Genomic DNA, 21452 nt, shown 5'->3' with positions numbered 1-21452 from the left:
TAATTAGGTAAAGTTAAAGTAATATAAAAGCACACTTGGCAATTTCTTCAACAACCACGCTCAAGCATCTATCTTAATAAAATTACCTGAGCTTTGTGAACTACACTATGTAGTGTTTGTAGTCGTGATTATATATACTGATTTATGATGTAGTTCAGATCCTGTTCATCTTTGAATTTGCTGTAAAGCCTGTTGAAGTGGCCCAATGTTTAGGTTTAATGTCCTTGCTTCCTCTGGTGCATCTTACAACCTGTGTGTTGTGAACATGTTACCGAAGTGCAGCTGTTCTGGGTAAAAATGCACATCTCTCTTTCATAGTTTATTTCTTTCATTAAACAGCAATGTGATCCAAATGCCGCCTTCTGTCAGATAGTTGCCGTCCAGTTCTTCCACCCTGGTGCCGACACTTCTGCTGCTTCCTGGCTTCTCTCCATCTCTGGGCTAACACGCTGCTGCTTGACTCACAGGCGTCTTTACACCTTGAGGCTGGCATGACTGAGTCATTGCAGTTTGCCAGCTGTATTAAAGTACTGTGTATCAGTGACATTTATTTATGCTGGTTTAACCAAGTTTGGTTTGGTTTTGTTTTTAAAATTGCTTTTTACATTCTTATATATTTTTTAATTGCTATTTTTCCCTGATTTATTATTTATATAATCTGTGATAAAATATAAAAAAAAAAGAGAAAATAAATAAAAAGGCCAACTTTGTTTTGTTTTTGAGCTGACAAACTGACAAAAAAAGAAAACTTAATTTTAATTGACCCCTTCTAACTGTGGGTTATTTTTTTGGCAATTATTCCACCTGACATTCGAGTTGAGGAAGTGTTGGAACCGTTTTCTCAACACAGGCAGCTGTAGCTGATTGGCGTTTGCTAGGTCTGACCTCGTGTAATGTGAATGATTTAAGTAGCTGTTGGCCTTTTTCTGACCATCTTAATGTCATTATTTAAAACAAAAGTTTGGGTTTTAGTGAAAATTGTATGCTCATGTTATTGGCCTGCTGCATCCGGAAGTTAGGATGTATAAATCTGTAGCATTGTACAGTTTATGGTAGCAGGTTGCTAACCAAGCTTGCTAGCTTCAGTTAACTGTTGTTCTACCTCTCATCCAAATCTGATGCCGTCTGACTCCAAAAGTCACCAAAGTTGATGCTTCAAAATGCAGACTTCAAACCCAGCAGGAGACAGCATCACAGAGACTTCCACTCTTCGTATAGTCTGTTGTCGTAACCACACTGCACCCAACCAGTTGAAGTGAAAAACTTCTATGAAACACTAGAAGAACAATTTTGACTGAAAACATTTATGGTAATTATAACCTGATATTGTGACATCACCAGATTGGGAATAGACTAGTTTGTTGGAGGGGGGGGGGGGGGCTCCCCCTACTAGCGGGATGTGATGTCTGTGCCCACCCCTCCCTCCCAGAAGCTACACCTATGCAGATGACCGATACACAGCTCTTTTATATTCAAGTCAACCTTTATTGATCAATGCACAGTAGTATTTACTTCCAAACCTCACACTTTTGACAGTTCCATCGATCCAAACAAAGGAAGCGGCTTCCACACCATCACTCATCTTTCATTAGATTACAGGAGACGCAGAAATCATTATTTTAGACATAATGGCACATAAAGACTGAAAAATGGTCTGTTTTGGCTATGGCCCGTTGACATTTCATCTCAAATGATGGTTTCCTATCCTAATATCTAATGTTCTATCCTCAGAGCTGCTGGCTTTTTCAATAAACGAAATGGAGCCTCTGACTTGGCTAATGCTGCCTCTGACCAGCGGATCGGGACACAAATTTGTTTTTAATACAGGAAAGTACAGTTTTGACCTCTAAATGTAACTCAGCACCACAGGCAGCTGTAATATCATCAGTGATAATGGCAGAAAATGGCAGAGAGGGGAATCAAATCAACACAAGCATGATGGATAGATGGATGGCAGGGATGTTAGTAATGTCTGTCTTCACCCTCTGTCCCTTTCTCACATGCGACTCCATCTCGTCGAATTCTAATTCTTGGATGCTGAACTGCAAAGAACAGGCCAGCGCTGCTTATGAAAGCCTTTCACATACGCGGCGAGGGTACATGCAAGCACATGCAAATAGGAAGCATTTGCATGTGCTTAGCATTAGCATTCATTATCCGCGGCGTCGCATGGGGCTCGTGCGAGAGGTGGCAAGAGTGCGTTTCGCGAACTCGTCCTCAGCGAGACACCGATCATTTCTAACTCTTGAGCCTGGATTCTAATTCAGTGCCGGGATACAAAACTGCTGGCTGGTGAAACGGATACAGCTCGCCTTGGTGGAAAGTAAGAGTTTCCTTTTATGTCAAACTCAACAGTTAAAGGAAATTAAAAATGATTTCACAGCCTGCTATAACAGGAGCGCTCATTTTATGGTAAATTAGGCTGTGACAATTACATTGCTCGGACCACGGGGTGGTCTGCGGAAGCCACGCGCAAAAGTGTGCACAATCAGCGCAGGCTTCGAGTGGGCGTCTTCCAGACTTGAAAATAATTAACACGAGAATAATGTGCTCTAATTCGATAGTGACGAGAAATATATAAATAGGAGGAAAGAGTCCACGTGAAATGGGAGTCTCTGGATTCTCAGTCTGCTCACTGACCAGCTGCAGTCTCAACCGGCTCCTTTCTCTTTTTCCTCATCTCCCCCCAACATCTAAATCAGCTGGCTCCTTTGGATGACATGGCAGCCGGCCACCTCTCACCACCCATTTGCTCCTCTTCCCTTCCCCCACCCACCCCCATCACCTCCCACAACCCCTGCCAGGAACAGAACTGGGCCTCGAGGCCACTCCTTTTCAGCTCCGTCTGACCACGACACCATGCTGAGCTGCTCCCGTGCACGGCTTCAACTGCAGAGGAGACAAAAAAAAAAAAAAAAAAAAAAAGGAAAAAAAAAAAGATGTTGGCATGAGAGGACATGTAAATACACAATGCTGATTCTTAATGTCCCTAAGTCGTCCCTTGTTTCCTGCTCTGCGGCAATTTAGAATGAAAAAGGGGGAAAAAAAATACGAGGCCACTTTTCTAATTCAATTTTTAAGCATTGGCTGCAATAATTAAAAGGTCATTTTCCTGCCAAGCAGCACAGCTCTTCTGCTGTAACTAAGCAACATTTTAAGTGAAACATAATTATTGGCAAGACTGCCGATTTTGGATTAGCGCATTACCATTTCAATCAACAGCTAATGTGTTCGCAGCGCTCTGATTCAGAGTATTTTCCAGCAATTTGAAAGAAACACGAAGCGGAATCCAACAATTCTGAGACGCCTGGACTTGAAGCCGCTGGAACGAGAGGATTTTGATATATATATAATTTTTTTTAAAGAAAGGATTTTCTTCCTAAAAATAGTCATATTGAGCACATTCTTCTAACAAGTGGGTGACCTTTCTGTCAAAACACCTCCTTTAAAGTGGCCTTAAATGCTTTGTTATCCACTTTCTCTGCCAGCTTCTAAAAGCCTGAACACCGAGCAATACTTTTCCAGCCATCATTCAACTTTTCCTGCCTTCAAGGTGCAGACAGGACATCATAAGAAAAACACCCCCCGCCCAACCCCTCTCGTTCCATTTCAGGAATGGCCAGAGTCCTCATGCTGCTCTTTTCCTTCAGTCAGAGTGAGTGAGGCTACAGATCCTCATTAGTCACTTTTCCTGAGACCACCCCGACACGGGCATCGAGCTCTCCTCGCTCGCTCAGACTTGCTGAAGGCTAGCCGCGGCCACACACCAATTCACAGGCATTGTGAGAAGCAGAGGCGACTTACGGGAGCCCGGGCAATCATCAGAATCAACCAACCTTTGAAATGCTGTGAATATCATGAACGTGCTGCTGCTGCATAATGTTACACCGGCTGAACGGAGCCAGAGGCGTTTGCAGCAGTGCGGGGGGGTGGGGAGTTAAATGGCCGTACCAGTGCCTTTGAATGTTTAAGAACATTACCTACAAACTGTGTAGACACTCTCAGGCTAGTCTTACACTTACGCTGATATAAATATTATAAGAAGAGTCCTTTCAGAATAACATTTATATCCGTCATCAATAACTATTAATGACAACCGACACAAGTGATACACACGACTGCGGATTTATTCTTACTAAGGGTAAAATATGTTACCAATTAGCAAACTTAGTTATTTTGTAACAAAGGTTTCAATAGTTGTCAAATCACATGAATCTGAGAGATACGCACAGAAGTGATACTGTTAATGAGCCTATTTTAACTCAAACTATGACTTTTCCTAAAGTGGAAAAGGAAGTTTTTCCTTCCCACTGTCTCCAAAGTGCTTGCTCATAGGGGGTCATATGATTGCTGGGTTGCTCTCTGTATGTATTTATTGCAGGGTCTTACAGTATAAAGCAACTGTTGTTGTGATTTGGTGCCGTATAAATAAAATCAAATTGAAAATTGAATCCTTTGCATTAAATCTTTGCCATCAGTACTTCATAAAATCCTTCAGAAAACCAACCCTTTACTTGTGCACCTTTTTAGAAATGTGTGTATACATAGAGTTGTAGTAACCTGCAAAGATTTAAATGGGAACCACCACAAGACAAACTTAGAGGCTTTTTAAACCTATGAGGATGAATTCTAACTCTGTAACAGTCATTTAAACATGTCAAAAATGCACAAGTGTTTAATCAGCAGTTTACCTTTTATGGGTATCAGTTACCATTTAACAGTTACCTCTCCAAATAACGATGTTGGCTTCGTTAACAATGAATAACAAATGAATAAATAATTAGCTTTAGTCTTTGTCAACAGCAAAATAACCTTTAACTAAGGTGTATCTAGCCAATGATTTTTGTTAACTACCTATAAAAATCTGATATTCAAACACAGCATTTTTTTTCCTCTCCTCCTGTCAGACATTTGAAACCAGCAGACTTGTGTGTAGTCATTTGTTTTAATCTGGCTCTGTTCAGATCAGCCGTTTGCTGGCTTTTTAAATTTTGTTGTTCCAAACACCATAAATATTAGTAAATGTCTGCATTTAGCCAATAATATCAGTCAGTCTCCAAACACAGCATCTGCAAAGACGCACATTCCTGCTGTGATGTAAGAGCATCAACGGCTGTCTGAGGTATACAAGAGAGAAAAAACAGGGCTCTAGATGATGCCTGCAGCAGCGCAGCTCTTAAATGGGTGAGGCGTAGCAGCGAACCAACCTGACGTTTGCATGGTCTCTGTCCAGCCGACCGTCAGTCTCCGGGCACTCAGTGACCGATAGCTGTGCCTGAAGGAAGGACAAACCCCAAATCAATACCTTGTCTAAAAACACTGGGAGAAACTCGAGACAGATCATGCAACATCTACAGGAGAAGATATGCTCATGCAACTCAAGCTTTCTTTTTCAGATAACTCTGTACAGGCACAACCTTTTGAAATATTACAGTAAGCAACTTTTACACAGCAAATAAAAAAAGTAACAGCAGCTCAACTGTACAGAAGATGATGACAGATTTGGCTTTGTTCCTTTTAGCAAGAGTTGCATTAACACTATCCTATTATATTTTGTTAGTACACAGCACAGTTATTTTGGTACATGAAATCCACTACTGTATGATATTGGAAGTTACGTTTTTCTTAATTTTGAGTCGATTCTTTTTTGATGCCATGACTGTAATGATATTTTAAGAAATTGTACGCATTTACCAGAAAGTTTATGTCAAAGGATAAACACACTAAGAAATTAAACATTTAGGGTTAGGTTACCTTTACAGTGGAGTTCTCTAGGTTATAACCATCCTCTCCATTGCACTGCCATTACACTCTGTACTAAAGTAGCCATCGCGCCAGCTGTCATTCATGACAATGAAGCCTAGACCTGAATGGTGGTTTGAACTCAGTTAATTTTCAGATGCTATAAAAGCAATTCTCATTAAGGATTACGACCACAGGTAGGAGGATTGAAAAAGTCTTATACGTACCCAGGCATTCAATGCTTTAGAACTCTATACACATTAGGAAGCTATCCAGGTTATTTTAGAGGTCTTACCTCTGGGTCCTTTTTAAAAAGTATAGAAAGAGAGAGAAAGAATAAGTTGTGCTCTTTTGATAATCAATCAAGACATCATTTAGTAGGGTTAAAGTCTTCAGACGTCAATACATTCATTTAGATTTAAAAAGCGCTTTTGAATGAGAAACAAAGGAAAACACCTACATCTGACTGCTGGTTTAAAAAAGGCCATTTCAGAATTTTACTAGGACAGGAAACAAATAAAGCAAGTTAAGTTTCATAAAAAACAAACTAAGCTTTATTGACAAACTGCTGCAAAACATCTTTTGGACAGATTTAGTAACCTATTTAGGCAAGCTTACACATGTAGCATAATGCATTTTATGGAGAGGGTACAGATACTAGTGGCAGAATAAGTACAGTTAGGATGTTTTAAAATATGTACAAGAGTTCGGATTGAGCTGCAGGATCCCTTCTCTATAGAAAGAGAAGACCCATGTGGAGATTTTTGTCCCAATCCTTCTTTGTGTACTTTGTGCATGCAGTTTATGTAGAGTCAGATCACAAAATCAAGACCTGAACCGTGTGTTTCTTTTTTCTTTTAGCACAACAGGTGAGACCAGGTCTCGTCCGTGTTCTCATTAAACAAACATTTTGTCTTCAGTCTTAAAATTATTAATTTTTGTCTTTTTAAACATGACAAACAAATTGAGGATATGAGGACAGTCCATCTCAACAGTGTCTATTAGGGCTATATTTCAAAACTCTAAGTACAATGACAAATATTGCTGCCTAAGTCTAAATGGACAACGTTTTAGAACTATTTAAACAACAAACCATAATCAAGAATGAATTGTACTTGAGTTAGCCTTTGCTTCATTTAAGGATTTGGGTTTTTGTTTGTTTCTATATTACATAACTGAACGTTTAAAAGGTCTTTTATTTGGCTATATTAACAGAATTTTGAAATGTAGCCTAAATGGGAATCTGCAACTGACCCTCAACAGATTCTTTATATATATGTATATAAAAACAATTAAAATGGATTCCTTAGACAAGTGGATAATGAGCCACTAATTCAACTAGAAACGACTACTCCCACACAGTTAAAAAAATAAAATAAAAATAATTAAAAATTAACGATCAACAATGCAAAAAAGCCAGAGGAGGGTAAAAAGGGTCAGAGGAAAAAATGACAGCAAAACGTAAAAAAACTCAAAGAAAAAGAAAAACTATATAGAACGCCAACTTCTCATCTCTGACCCATCTAAAAGCCGCTTTGGTTGGTTGGATGGTTGGTTGGTGCGACAAAGAAGGGGTGGGGGAGGGAGTTCGCGGTCAAATCTCAAAAACCAGTTCCGATTTTCAGTTCCCAATTTGCTCTCTTGTATAAAGTCCGGCGTAGGAAAAGACCAAACCAAAGACAAAACAGACAATTACTTTTGTCGGGCTTCTTAAAGCGAGAGCTGCCGTGGTAGACAGGCGCTTGTCAGGGCGACACTAAGGGTGGCGAGTCCGCTTCAGTACTGTCGATATGGGTGCTCCCGGTAAGTCGTCTTGCCGCCTCGAGAGGGGGGAGGGGCCTTCCCTGGAGTTGTCCGCTGGGTGCCGTTCCAGTCATCCTGGCCTGGAGTGGAAGCGGAAAAAAAAATAGACACATCAATAATTCAACATTTCTAACAAAGAGCCTTTGACTGAGCGCACATTAGAGCTGCCCTGTGGCACCGTTCCGTTTATCGGACATGTTGGAAAAGCACTAAATCCTACATCTGACCGTGCACGGCACCTACAACACGTCACAACACATCAACAAGAAGTCAAAAACTCTACAGTGTGACTTTAGCATTAAAGAATATTTAACTGTGAAATAAAGCCGTCAGTTTGGATCAGGGTGAAGAACTGTCCCATCACATTGTGGATGATCAATTTTGTCCAATTTCAGATCTTTAAAATAACCATCTGGCAATGCCAATGTTTTCCTTATAGCTTTGTCTTTTTCAGCCTTCATTACAACATGTTTAACATTTAGGCAGCAGAAAATAATGTGACACAATGGCACTGATGCTGACAGATCTGAGTATCAGTGCCATTCTATTAGCTGACAGTGATATCAATCAAAGTCAATATTAGCTGACACAATGCACATTTTGGAAAATTTAATCTGGCTGATGATTTATTTATTTATTTTTACTGTTTTTAAAGACAATCAGAGACATTATGGGCTGACGTGCATGCATATTTCAGACACCAACACGCAATAACAAATATACAGAGGATCAATTCAATCAATTCAATAAGGATGTTTGTCGTTTATTGTAATTAAAAAAAATTGTTCTTTACCATAGGACTCGTACGACTCTGTGGTCTCCCCATGTCCATAGTCATAATATTCTGGCTCTCTGTTGGTCATAAACAGGGAAAAAAAGAATAAAAAGAAAAATCACTTTTAATCTTTGAAAAACATCAAGCAGCTGACTGTAATGTCTAGGGGGACGCTAATTGGCTTCTACGAATAAGATCAAAGCTTGGCTCTCTACTATGGAACATCTGAGTCCCGGCTGGTCCTTCTAAATAACACTGGCATCCACAGCATGAAACACAAAGTACTATCAACGCTGAATTTGTGCAGAGTGGCTAAAAAGTATTACTGCTGCTCTCAAATCCCATTTCAAGTGAAACTAGCAACTAGGCGATGTGTGTGCATTCTGTGAGAAGCAGGTGAAAACCAAAGAGACGTCTGATTCACTCACGCCTGCGGCTGACTGTAATAGCTGTCGTAAGACTCGTAGGCCGTGTCTGTGTAGCTCTCATCGTAGCCCTGGAGAGGGAAGGAAACAGAGAGGGAAAGAGTGAGAAGGAAAAAAAAAAAAAAAAGAAAAAACAGGATGAGATTTAAGGAGAGTCTTGTTCATGAATGTCAAGATGTCCCCAAAGAACTCCACTTGTACAAAAGCAGACACGCTCCCCTTATGTCTCGAGCATCTGAAATGACTTATTCCTATGACGACGGACAAGCAATTCAAAGCTAACAGAACGTCAAGAAAGATCTTATTGAGATGAGACGAGCAGTGGAGAGGTCAGATTTAGCAACGTCAAACCTGAAAACATAACGTCTACACAGACAACTGAGGCGTCTCTGCACATTTCTTATATCTAGCTCATCAAATACAACACTAGAAGTGACGTTTGTGTGTGATAATAATAAACCTACAAAATAAATGTGAAAGGATAAATTCATTTCCACTGGCAGTGGTACTTACATATTCGTCATAGCCTTCTGCAGCTGCACCGGGGTTGTGCTGGTGTGGAGGCGGTGGTGGCATCCTCTGGGGAGGTCCTCCAGCTATGAGTCTGGCACGGGGGGCCACAGCTCCCCTGGCAGGTGCTGCGGGAGGTCCTCCTCTGCCTGCTGGGGCACCCCTCACTGCGCCACCTCTGGCTGGGCCACCTCGAGTCACACCTCCCCTGGCGGCAGCACCACGAGGCGGCATTCCCCTGCCCCTGGAACCAAGAACTCTGGGTTATTGTCGTGATGATCTACAGCAGGAGTCTCAAACTCAAACGAGCTGAACTACATCTTTGGAAATATTTGTGGATGTTACTTTTATTTAAAATATTGTATAATAAGACAAAACTGCAAAGGTGAGAACTCTTATCTGAAGCCTTATAACATAACAAAATGGTACTTTTCTATCTGACCAGACACGTGGCTGCACTTCTGCTATAGTTTTTTTTTTAAACAAAATAAAAGTATACACGTTAGTTTTTGTAGTGCAAATAGTTTTCTTTACAAGTAACTCCTTACTGAACAAACGCAGCCAATCCCTCAACATATTTGTGCTTCCTGCTCACATTGCCTTCATATTTAAAAATAAATAAATATTTAAAAAAAAAAAAAAAAAAACAGACAGGTAGGTTTGCATAAAGACAGCAGCAGGGGCAAAAAGCAACCCAACTCTAGAGCCCAACTGGTACAGGATTTTTAAGGCTGACAGAGAAACTTGGCAAAAATGTAAAAATCTGATACCAGCCAAGAAAATGAGTTTGTTTAAAAATTTTATTTATTTGTGATCTTTAAACTCCTGGCAGGGTAAGTATAGCTGATTATATGTTTCTTTTTTAAATACTAAGCTCAGCTAACTGGTAGGTGGTTGTAGCTTAATATTAACCATTAAGATGTCGTATCAAACTTAGGCTTTTGACGGCATATAGAGCCGGGCAGCCTGCTGGGCCTGAGAGGTCCCCAAGCATTCCAAATCATTGAGAGGGAAACAACAACAATAAAAATGTATGTATGTGCATACATACATACATATTCAGTGATGCAGCAGCTGTCATGAGAAATTGTGTGTGTTTGTGTGCACTTCCTCACCTGTGTGCTCCTGCAGGGGGGACACCGCGGCCCCTGACTGGCAGGCCACCTCGGCCTCGGGCTCCGTGATCCTGGCCTCCGTTCAGGTAGCTCATCTCCATGAACTGCTCCTGGCAGATATCATCCATCATATCCTATACACACAAACACACACAGTGAGGATGATAATACTAAGACAAAAAAAAAAAAAGAAAGAAAAGAAATGGAAAAGTGACTATGCAAACACAAAAAATAGAAAGGAAAGGAGACAGCGTGGAAAGAGGAGTGATGAATAAAAGAGTGAAATCATTTCCGAGCTGCTCAAAACACGCCACCCCTCCCAACGGCTAACAGAGCGACTGGAAGAAAAAGTCTCAGTGCCAGTGACTCAGAGTGTTAAAGAGAGGAGGGGGGGGATGTGGATGTGGGAGGCTGGAGGTTGGAAAGCATCCATCCACACTCCGTGCCTTCCTGTGTCTCTCCATCATGCACAAAATGTAAATCACTTCTCTGCACACTCCTTGACAAGTCTGGTGTGACTGCATGAGCAGTTACCTTATTTTATCTGCAAAAACAATAACTTGGGGTGGATTAGCCAAGCTGCCTGTCTCAGCAGCACAAATCCTGCAGCCCAATCCTCCGCCTTTCTTCTGGGAGCAATCACAAGAGCTGCACTGTGACCCAATCAATTCTTTTTCATATCACTCCCCAGACTGGAATAGTGACAGAGCTCTAATGATGTCCAAAAAAAAAAAAAAAGCTACTGGAATATGAGATGCAGAAATCAGCTTTCAACTTATCTGCAGCAAAAGCAGGCAGAGCATTTGACTGATTAGAAATTCATCTGAAGGGAGGAGCAGTCCAGCTGATGCTGCAGAGGATGCAAAGTCTTTACCCAACAAGGTGTTGAGTTTAATCAAGGATCTGTAGACGTTACGATCAATAGAAGAGAGAGAAATCCTTCTGCATTCACGTTGGTCGATGTGCAGATATACACAAATAAACAGGATGAGGAAGAAAAAAGACGACAAACCCTGCTGAAATCACAGGGCTGTGAGAGACTCACTGTCTTAGTCAAATAAACTAATTTTTTTAAATAAAATAACTCAAGTCTAAGATGGCCGATATTCAGCCCTCCCGCCACTAGCCTGGGCTGCAGCAGCAACCTTCTCTCTCGCTCTGACAGGAAGTTACAAACATACAAGGTGAGAAGTAAGACAGCTGACAGCCTTGTGGACCAGTATGACACCAAAACTGCTGTGATCTAAAACACAAACAGTTGCATGTCAGAGTAAACTGGCACACAGCCACTCCAATGCAGCAATGTGTTAACTGTGTTCTTTACATGCATGCGGCTTCGAACCTGCACGGACAGTGGAGCTGCTGTTTGACACATCTACATATGACTACACCTGCACCAATTTAAAATAATTATAGGAGAATGACATTTCAAATAGGGCTGGGCCATATCATACCGTTCACGTATAATGTCGGGCAACGATAAGAAAATGAAATATCGCAATAGAATATGGGCAAAACGTGCATGCGCAGTGCCTTTGTTTTCATACGCACATGGTGGAGAATGAGAAGGGCGAAAGCAGATCGTTGAATGAAACGGATGAACCAGAATTGGTTTGTAAAAATGCTGCAACTTCAGTGGTGTGGAACTGGTTTAGCTTTCGTCCGTCAGATACACAACAAAGCACTATTTTTGGTAGAGCATGCTAGCGGGCCGTCGTTATTACCGTGTTTTTTGGAAAATACGGCACACTTAAAATCAATCCTTTGATTTTTCTGAAAATCGACAGTGCCCCTTATAATCCCATGTGCCTTATGAATGAATTCTGGTTGTGTTTACTGACCTCGAAACGATTTTATGTCGTACACGGCGCTCGAAAATCTGTCAAATGTTTTAGTACGACTTTGCTAAGCTACGAAGCCGCACCGCTTGATGGATTGTCGGAGCATTACAGCTGTCGTAGGCAGGAGCCTCGCGGAGTGATACGTACTGTGCTTCAACATAATATTACCGTATTGTGTGTGTATAACCTCTTTTTAAGTTTTGTGGATATTATACATGGTTATGCTGAGGATATGTCGGCCAGTTTCCACTGGAAATGGCTTTTGGTTAAACTGTCAGTAAGGAATTTGCATTTGCACTGTTCAATTTTTATATAACTTTCATGCACATAAAAAACAGCTGCTTGTTTATGTGAAAATATATTGATGTTTTTTCTTTTTGCACTAATCAAGTTGTGGAGTTGTAAAGTATTTTGTCTAGTGTCAATTATATCGTCAGTTATATCGTTATGGCAAATTTTCAAATGTATATCGTAATAAATATTTTTGGTCATATCGCCCTGCTCTAATTTCAAATGGCTTGTAAATCAACAATCAACATGCATTCAGCCACCTCCATGCTCAGTTTTCCTACTTTGAGGCCATTCCATCAATCTGAGCCCCCCTCCCAAAAAAAAAAAAAAAAAAAAAAAAAAGTAAATTAGTCACCAGGAACATCCCTGTGGAATACCTAAGCAGAAGTACAGGCAATACATAAAAGTTTCAGCAACAAATTACATCCACCCATTCTCCATCTGAGTCATTTATTAAAACACAGCCTTGCTCTAAATGAAGGCCATCACGCCTGACAGATTATGGTCTTAAACTGTAACGACAGCTTCTGTAAGCGGCTGATTTTTACATAACGCAGCAACACCAACACCGCAGCTGGTTCATCAGCCCATTCATCTAGCCTCCAAATTATTCTTTCTATAGTGCCCTGCACACTAATTAAAAAAATGTAAGGCAGCTCACAAACCCCTGGGCCTATTGGCCTGCTTTGGTGAGAGCCATTGTGAGAGGACTGTGGGCTTCAGCTGGGCCCGACAGCACACCGAGCTGGCCGGCACTCAAGAATCTCTCAGCATAAAACCAACAAAGCAGACGTGGGCTGCGTACAGTGAATACGGCCACATATCTGCCTCGAAGCTCTACAACTCCAGGCCGATTCTCCTCTCTGAAGAATGAGACTCAGGTGAAAGCAGAAAAGTAGGCAAGCCACATGAAGGGGGCAACCCTGCTGACACAGTGAAAGTGGCCCAATTCCTCCTCTTAAGCTGATTGCTTTACGTGCCTGGACTGTGCCGCAGAATGTGTTTGCTCCAGGTAAATACCCACTCAATCTCCTCCGGCTGTCCTAGCAGGCCCTCCTCCCAAAGCTTTGTCTAACCAGCACGCTGCGGCTCTCTCCACCTTTCTGAAACGTAATTTCACTCGATTACCACGAGAACACTTTCGGTGTAGCTTCACAAACTTTTCCCAGCTTGGCGATGGGGAAACTGCATTTACAATCCAAAACAACTTCTAACCTCTGCAATTAAAGAAATCATGAAGTTGCATTAAAGTGGGTATGGGTGAGTGTGATTTTCAGATTTAAAGGCATTTGTGAGGATTTGCTCAAAGTTCAATCAATAACGAGCTTAAAAACCAATCTTGAATCAAAACCAAGCGGAAAATAAAGTCATATTACGAAACTGACATCTCCTACATCTGTGTGCAAATGGGCCTGAAGAAAAACTTGCTGACTGCGTGCATGCAGCTCAAATCAGAGCTGAGACGATTAGCCAATTACTTAGTTGAAAATTAAGAGGCAACTACTTTGTGATTCAATTAATCTCCTGTTGTTCAAGAAGTAATACCAATTAATTCCCCAATTCCAGCTTAACTGGGTTGACTATTTATATTTCCCTCTCTTGTATGGCGGTGAAGACAGTCATGTTAGGGAATGAGACAAAACCCTTTTCAAAGATCTACCTGGGATTTAAGACAGCAAAACGGCACCGTTATCATCTTCAATAGCATTTATTAGATTATGTTTAAGAAAAGAATGGGCACCCAGATCAATGAAAATAATCGTTTACTGCAGCCAGAGCTCAGCCTGTACAAGGCCTCAGATATCACTGAGAAAAGGAAGCGCTGTTTCAATTAAACAAATATAAAAATACACTTATACAGGAGAGAAGAAGCAAATCCTGGATTCAAAACAGTGTTTGTGTGAGGTGATCTTTGGAAAGCAAATCCATAATTAAAAAAAAAACAAAACAAAACGAAGCATCTTCTTTTAAGCTACAACGAAAATGCCTCTATTCTCATGGCAAAGTCATGTTTAACCTCAACTATTCTCACTCTGACTCTGTATTAAAATTGAGAAATCTCCTGACATCACTTCCCCCTGTTAAGGTGCTGAGTGTTTTCCACATTGCTGACCTTTTACAGGCTTAGTTTTGCAGTTAATAAACGGCACAAAACGCTCTACTAAACTCCACACAGGCAAGTTCACAGATGGCCAAAAGCAGAACTGGCAAACTCACCGGAAACAGGAACTTCTTGACCTCCTCCATGGCATGGGCCATGCGCAGGTAAGCCTCGGGCACAGGCGCAAAAACCTCGATGAACACGTGCAGCTCCATGGAGAGGTGGGCATACTTGGGCTCACCGCTTTTCCTCAGCCCCTCCTCCTGAAAGAAAAACCATCACAGAGAGTGAGAAGAAGCCAGCTCAAACATTTAATGAATAATGCAAGGAGAAAAATCACATTTATTCCACCTCGGAGAGCAACAGGGGTTACATGCAGTATTCCCTTCCTTTGTATAGCTTGATAATTACATCAAACTGGTAGATAACAGGTTTAGTGGGCTATCCTGAAGACTCTGGAGCAGATGTGCAGTGTTTGAATGCCCTTGGCTGAGTGTTAATGTTCAGCTGAGCCATCCAGCAACTTGACTCCATCTGGGCTCACTAACTGTCATCCCGCTCAAGCAAAGGCCAGATGCGTTATTGCTTCAGGTAACCTTCCCACAGGTGCATAAGACCAGATGTGTGTAAGCGTGTGTGTACCTTGGCTTTGTCTCTCATGGATCCTTTGCCCAGCACAGAGATCTTGGCTCCAGTCTCCTCCTGCAGACGTTTGATTGTGTTGCCCTGAGGTCCCAGAATCTTCCCCACAAAATTGAACTAACAGCAAAACAAAGCAGAACAAAATTAGCCTGACAATCACGGCAGAGGCGAGTTTAATACCAGGAGAGTGAGGGAGAGGCAATCACCGTCTGTCTGTCAGGGCTCTTGTTGCACATACTGCAGCCTTAAGTAGCAGATTTAACAGACAAAGTCGATATGAGCCCCCGAGGGCTGTAATACTGCCGTTTGCTATTCACTGCAATCATCCATGCAGTGAGCCAGAACTTTACCTCCTCGATCTTTCAACAAAGTAATTACCGTGTGTATGATGCGTCCCGCAATTAGCTGTCATTGCCAGAAACGTTTAACAAAAAGCCGCCCCAAAGGAACCTCACTTCAACCTGAAGTAGTAAAAGCAGCTCCAATAATCGGAATCGCTCATTAGCTGTGTCGTGCCCGACACAGCAGTGTGACGGAACAACTAAAACCCAAGGCCGGTGTTAGGGATGCACCTGTCCTGCATTTGGAATACATCAGTCCTATCCCACCTCAAAACCCTAAAGGGTCAGCAGACTGGATGCATTACACACCTGCAATGCCAATGTCTGAAATGCATGTTTGCAATTATTTTAAACTCAATCACAACTCGACTGGTCCAAAAAAACAAAAAAAAAAAAACAAAACTGGGCTCTCTCTCCCTCTCTGACAGCTTCTGTCGCTCGCTGGCTCGGCTTAAAAGTTTGGAAGCTTTCGCTGCACTTGCAGGAACATAATGCGTTGAATAATATTATCTCACTTCACCTGCCTCTTGACTGCTTCACTGGAGTGGAGCAGACAAGAGTCCATCCAATTTGGTCTATCCCCATTCTGAGAGATCAGACAGTCATCAGACCCTCACAGAACAGGAGATGCTCCTACAGCTCATCGATCCGACGCTGAAAACGAAGCAGCACCTACAGATCTCATTCTTTATAAAGCAGTTTGCTCTATTCAAAAAGAGCACTGAACACCAGAAGTTACACAATGGGCCATAAAAGAGACACCACACTGACTCTGGCAACTTAATCTTTTTATTTTTATTTTTTTAGCAGCATGCAAATGATGCATTGTGCAGCTGCAGCATGCTCTCTGAGTTTTACAGGACAGATTACAGCCTTTATCACAAACAGTCATCCTAAAATCAATGCAGCCTTACGTCTGAGCCAGATATGGATTGAACCGATATGGCTGAATGCACCTGAGGTTAAATGATAAACCTAAGTAAGGCTCGGGATGGAAACAGGAAAAGATCTGAGCACCAGTATGAATTACACTGAAATATAGAGCCATCCCAGCTATACTCATTTTAACATTTTGATCCCTTTTAGTGAGATTTTAAAAACATGCCAGTATCGGCTGTAATTATACTCTGGAGCTTAAAGATCAGGGTTGAGAGGAGTAATTTGAGACTCCCAAGTAACCCCGTGGCTTTGTGTAATTGAAACACAGCTGCAGGATAAATTAAATCAAGAGGGGTTTCGCTGGGAAGCGGGAGACGACAGGAGGAGGAGGAGAAAAGAGGGGAGACAAAGAAAGCTCACCTTCGGGTACTGTTTGACAGGTATGAGCACTCGCTCCTTGAGTTTGATGTTCTTCGTCGTGAAAAGGTCCAGGTATGTCTCAGTTTCCTTTTTAGTCTCACCTTTCTGGATTCTGTCAATTTCTGGAAGATGAGAGGGATCATTTCAGGCAACCAAACAGTCAGAGTGGCAACATACAACACAATGATGAGAAGCACTTATGTGCGCTTACGTGAACCAGAAAGCACCAACTTTAGGGATTCAGCACCACCAGGATAGAGTTAAAACCTGATCTTAAAAACCAGTTGTGCATACACTCATCAGCTGTTTAGAGTTGGATTAATACAAATCTGGTCCCAACTGTGTAAAGCGCAGCATCACTTCTATGATTTGTGGCCCTCTGAGGGGAAAACACGTCTGACTTTTTAGCCCGTTCCTGTGGTTGTAACACACACCTCTGCAAGTCTTTGATTCACAAGCAAATCCACATTAACTGAATGCCAAACAACGGCAGTTTCCACTGAGTGCGTTGACTGCTTCACTCTGCACATTTGTGTTCATTTGAATAGCAGTGAAACAGCTTAGCGAGCCATTAAAAGGCAAACACTTGACCACCGATGAATAGTTTCGGCCATTTATCAAACAAATCGTAGCCCATTCTCTCGCTGTTGTTCACTCTAAAAGACAATTTTGCTGTGATTATGTCACCCTAAACAGCTGATCAGCCAAATCATCTCAGACCTTGTTCATTCTTTAACAAAAATCAAAACAGTCCAACTCTAATCTGTACTGGAAACAAATCAACACGAAGTATTTGCGAGCATCCTCTGTAACCTCTTCCTTGTGGCAGAGCACCTGGTTTTCCCCCTCCAGCACCCATTGCAGTACTCCCATCTCAAACCACCTCCGCCCTCCTGACTGTGACAACTCCCGAGCCTTCAATGTGCAAACATGCCAGCTTACACCACAGTCTACCAGCTGCAGATCAGGAGAAGCCTGAGTAGATGTTTCACCGAGGGAACCCATCCACACTGCACACCCTGACACACTTTGTCTTCCTGGTTAGTCCACGCTTCCAAATTTCACACACGCAGCCTAGATTCGCCAAATCACGTTTACCAAACGGTCAACTTCATTATCACCAGGGCTACCTGAGTTAAGCAAATAAATAAAATAAAATCAGTTTTAGAAAATGGTTCACAATTACTGACAGAGCACATGGCCAATGGCTGACATAACTATATAATCACATTTGTTTATATAAAGCAGTCATAGCTAGCTTTTAACATCCTTTTTTGTATTACGGATAGCTGACCAACTCACACAGTACTACTAGGTAGGTGTGTGTGTCCACTTGTCCTCGCTTCAACACAGCTGCAAGGCAGCAGTCCCGGGGCGGCCATGGCTGCAGTTTTGTTGCTCAAGGACACTTAAGCAGTGGCCATCGGCAAGCACCGCGGTTAAAGGCTCTTTGTCGCCTCTGCTAGGCCGATTCTCGGCTTTAAAGTACTGAGGTGACCCCCGCTCCTGGACACTAGCGCACATTCACAGGCTGCTGCGCAATAACATATATCAACAGGGACTCGAGAGCACACGACGGAAACAGCCCGCGTGCCCAAGTTTAAACTCGCGCGAGCACCGACAGTTACAGAAAAGAGCAGGTGCGACAAAAGCTGCACGCGAGGAAGCGGATATTAGTCGCAATAACTGAAAAGTGTAGCTCCTCCGTGGTGTAGCGATAGCCTTAAGCGGTTTACTCTTTCAGACGCTATTCGTTCACTAACTACAGATTTTAACGCCCAAACGTATTTTTCTTTGTTTTTGAGCCATGAATAGGACCTCGTCTCAGCGTAGCGGTGAACGGGGTAGTTCACGTCCCGTCCGCAAACACATGGCGCCGCTCTCCTCAACTCCAGAGGATAAAGCGTACGGTGGAAAAATTCACAACAAAACAAAAATAAAGACAGTGTAACAGTACTTTACCCGCGTTTAAAAGTTTCATGGCGTGCGTGAACGACGAGTCCAGGCTGTCCTTCTCTGCCAGAAGCTCGGGGAGATATTTGTCGTCGTTCTCCATTTTGTTGAGTTTGGAGGTGTAGGGGGGGCAGTCAGTTTCGGTGCAAAAAATAAAGCGTGGAGAAAAATAAACCCAACAGTATACGGGGAGGAAAAAGTAGTCCAATTATGTAACTACGGAGAACCGCGTATCCTCTTTGCAGACCGCGCTTTGCATGTGGCGTTTTTGTGCGACCGACGGCTCCGTTACTGTTTGCCGCTTCCCAACTGATTGATTCCCTCTTCTCAGCAGCGCTGGCTAGTTGGAAATGGGAGAACAAAAGCTGCGAGGCGCTGGAAGAACAGCCAACTCAAACCGACGGAAGTGAGCTCAGAGGGACGTACTTCTCCGGACTGACGCCGCCTACTGTGTGCTGTTCGGATGCGCCGCCTCCAGGAGCGACAATCCCACTATCAGATTTTCAATAGTGATATGGGTGTGTCCGCTCTGGAGCGAGTTACTGTCATAATAAAAACGTCTAGACTGCCCACAAGGTGTTCAATTCCCCCACACCCTCCACCCCATACTTTAAATTAGGGGAAACTTAGAGATACAATAGGGTGGCCTGCTGAACTAGAGGTGCTCAAGAGAGGCCACATGCTTTAAAATATGTCCTCATATGTTTGCTGTGATGTCTGTAGAAGTAAGCCACAATACTTCAATCTGTCTTGTGGATATTATCGTTTTCTCACATGAAGAATACAATTAGTCTGTGCAGTTAAAGTCATACATATGTAGCAATAGAAATATTCTATCTCTTATGTGCTGTTGTACAGGACCTTTTAACATCGGTTGTATATTAAGTGGTGTGAGCAGGATAATAATAGATGATGACACCCACAGTGTTTAATTAGTAAACAGAATTTCAGTGAAGATGGTGTGCCCTGAAGATGTGCCGCGTTCATTTGAGGCTCTCTACTGCCCCTTAGTGGCAGTGACGACAACGACAAGGAGCGGGTCTCTGTGCAGCTTAAAGTGGGTCTGTCAACAGAAACCCTTTCTCAGTCGAATTACACGTTTTCCTCTCAGCTGTCTATTGATTCAAAAACATTTATGTGTGAGTGAAAAGCAGCCGTGAGCCTAATGTCTGGGAGAAACAGCTCAAGGATTGATTCTGGAAGCGGTAATGAACCTTGCAGTGCCATTCTGTGGAGCACATGGTGTCAGAGGGTACAGCTGACTGGTCCATGCAAAGTAAAAGAAGGCGGTTTCCTGTATATTGGTTATTTGAGTACATACAGTGGCATGCATTATGCCTGGGCAGATCCTCTTTGAGCGAATAGCTGAAATTGCAGATCATTTGTCAGTCGGCCGCCGGACTGAAAACTATTACAATCGACCGCAGGTGTACCCAGGCATGCATCTGCTCAAAACAAATGAAGGCAAAAATTGACTGCAGTCAACACTTATGAGAGGCTGAAGACCTGCTCTAACTATCAGCGCTCAGCTTGATCTATCTCTGACCATTACAGTGTTATTAGTGTTGGGGGTTGCAAGGTTGTCCTGACTCCTCATGTCATTGACAGAATGGATCGCCTGTGAGCTGAATTTCAATTGGCTCATAAAAGGAAGAGTTACTTCTCTTGGCAGGTGGAGGAGTTCCAATCGGATAGCTTGTGCTCTTGCCTTCTGCTCGTGTGGACTTCCCATGTCCCCTAACATACAGGGCCACAGTCTGGGATAAACAGGGGCAGATGGAAGGAGGTAAACACTGGGGTTAGGCTTATATAAGCCATCACTATTCCAGATCTTTGCATCTGACCATTTTTCATGCCCCACAGATTCGTAAAAGTGGCAAGAATTCAGCGCTCCCCTGGAGTTTCATCCTTGTTAGGGCAGAAGAGCATGTGAAACAGCATTTGGAGCATCATGGGAGTCTGAAACTCTACTAAAAGTCAAACTAATGAAATTCTCAGCAGCTCCTTATGGCAGGTTTCACTGCCGTTTTTACAAACTGCAGTATAACAGGACTTGGAGACTACTGCCTCAGTGAAGCTGGACTTCAGCACAGCTGTGCTTTAGGGTAAATGTTAGCATGACTGAAAAAAACACATCCCCACATTTTTCCCTAGTGTTCCTAATCCTCTTCCATACAGCCTCCCAGTGGCACCGGAGAAACAGTTACAGGGTTACCAAATGAACTTCGATACATCATCTGAGAACCATGCAGTTCCATATAGTTATTGAGATTCTAGTGAAACGTGTGATTTGCTGTTAGAAGTTGATGAGAATTCAGAAGAATACTAAAGGATCCATCCTCTCAGACCACGAATTTAGAATAAATAAGTCATGTTCTTGTCAAAATGTATTTCAGTATGGAGCAGTGGACTGTTGTTTTTTTTTGACACACAAATTCCTAGAAAAATGCTGCTTGCTAAAAAACCTCCCATATCATGCTCCAATAATGTTTTCTGGCTGGTATCTGGCATAAAACCAATATAATTCAATGCATATTGACTAAATGTAATCATGTTGGAAACCATCATATCAGAAGAGACACTAAATGGATGATATCCCATTGTAAATGGAAAG

The 21452-nt window shown here is 42.3% G+C and overlaps 1 protein-coding gene across 2 annotated transcripts; it reads right to left on the bottom strand.

Annotated features, from left to right (window-relative positions):
- Positions 1 to 2775: 2775 nt before the first annotated feature.
- khdrbs1b (KH domain containing, RNA binding, signal transduction associated 1b) lies at positions 2776 to 19273 on the bottom strand. Of its 2 annotated transcripts, XM_086279738.1 has the most exons (11): positions 18848 to 19273; positions 16886 to 17007; positions 15246 to 15362; positions 14720 to 14866; positions 10371 to 10504; positions 9259 to 9499; positions 8749 to 8816; positions 8339 to 8397; positions 7439 to 7625; positions 5208 to 5275; positions 2776 to 2889 (listed from the first exon to the last, which is right to left on the bottom strand). In XM_086279738.1, the coding sequence occupies exons 1-9, from the start codon at positions 18939 to 18941 to the stop codon at positions 7519 to 7521; spliced, it is 1089 nt and encodes a 362-aa protein (XP_086135864.1). In that variant the 5' UTR covers positions 18942 to 19273; the 3' UTR covers positions 2776 to 2889; positions 5208 to 5275; positions 7439 to 7518. The 2 variants fall into 2 exon arrangements, with proteins under 2 accessions (XP_086135864.1, XP_086135863.1); XM_086279737.1 differs by having other exon boundaries at positions 5208 to 7625.
- Positions 19274 to 21452: the final 2179 nt, after the last annotated feature.

The sequence above is a fragment of the Aulonocara sp. 'chitande type north' Nkhata Bay genome, linkage group LG22 (assembly GCF_057382095.1).
Source record: "Aulonocara sp. 'chitande type north' Nkhata Bay isolate Kocher_YH1m ecotype deep benthic linkage group LG22, A_spYH_male_GT1.1, whole genome shotgun sequence".
Classification (NCBI taxonomy): domain Eukaryota; kingdom Metazoa; phylum Chordata; class Actinopteri; order Cichliformes; family Cichlidae; genus Aulonocara; species Aulonocara sp. 'chitande type north' Nkhata Bay.
The sequence above is the reverse complement of the archived record's forward strand: the minus strand, read 5'-3'. Positions and strand labels throughout refer to the sequence as shown.

Bases quoted from the DNA above. Each gene is read 5' to 3' on its own strand.
- khdrbs1b (XM_086279737.1), bottom strand. From the start codon at position 18,941: ATGGAGAACGACGACAAATATCTCCCCGAGCTTCTGGCAGAGAAGGAC. The intron at 17,008-18,847 runs GTAAAGTACTGT...CTCATCTTCCAG, and splicing joins CATGAAACTTTTAAACGCGG to AAATTGACAGAATCCAGAAA. The intron at 8,817-9,258 runs GTAAGTACCACT...TTCCCTCTCCAG, and splicing joins CAGAAGGCTATGACGAATAT to GGCTACGATGAGAGCTACAC.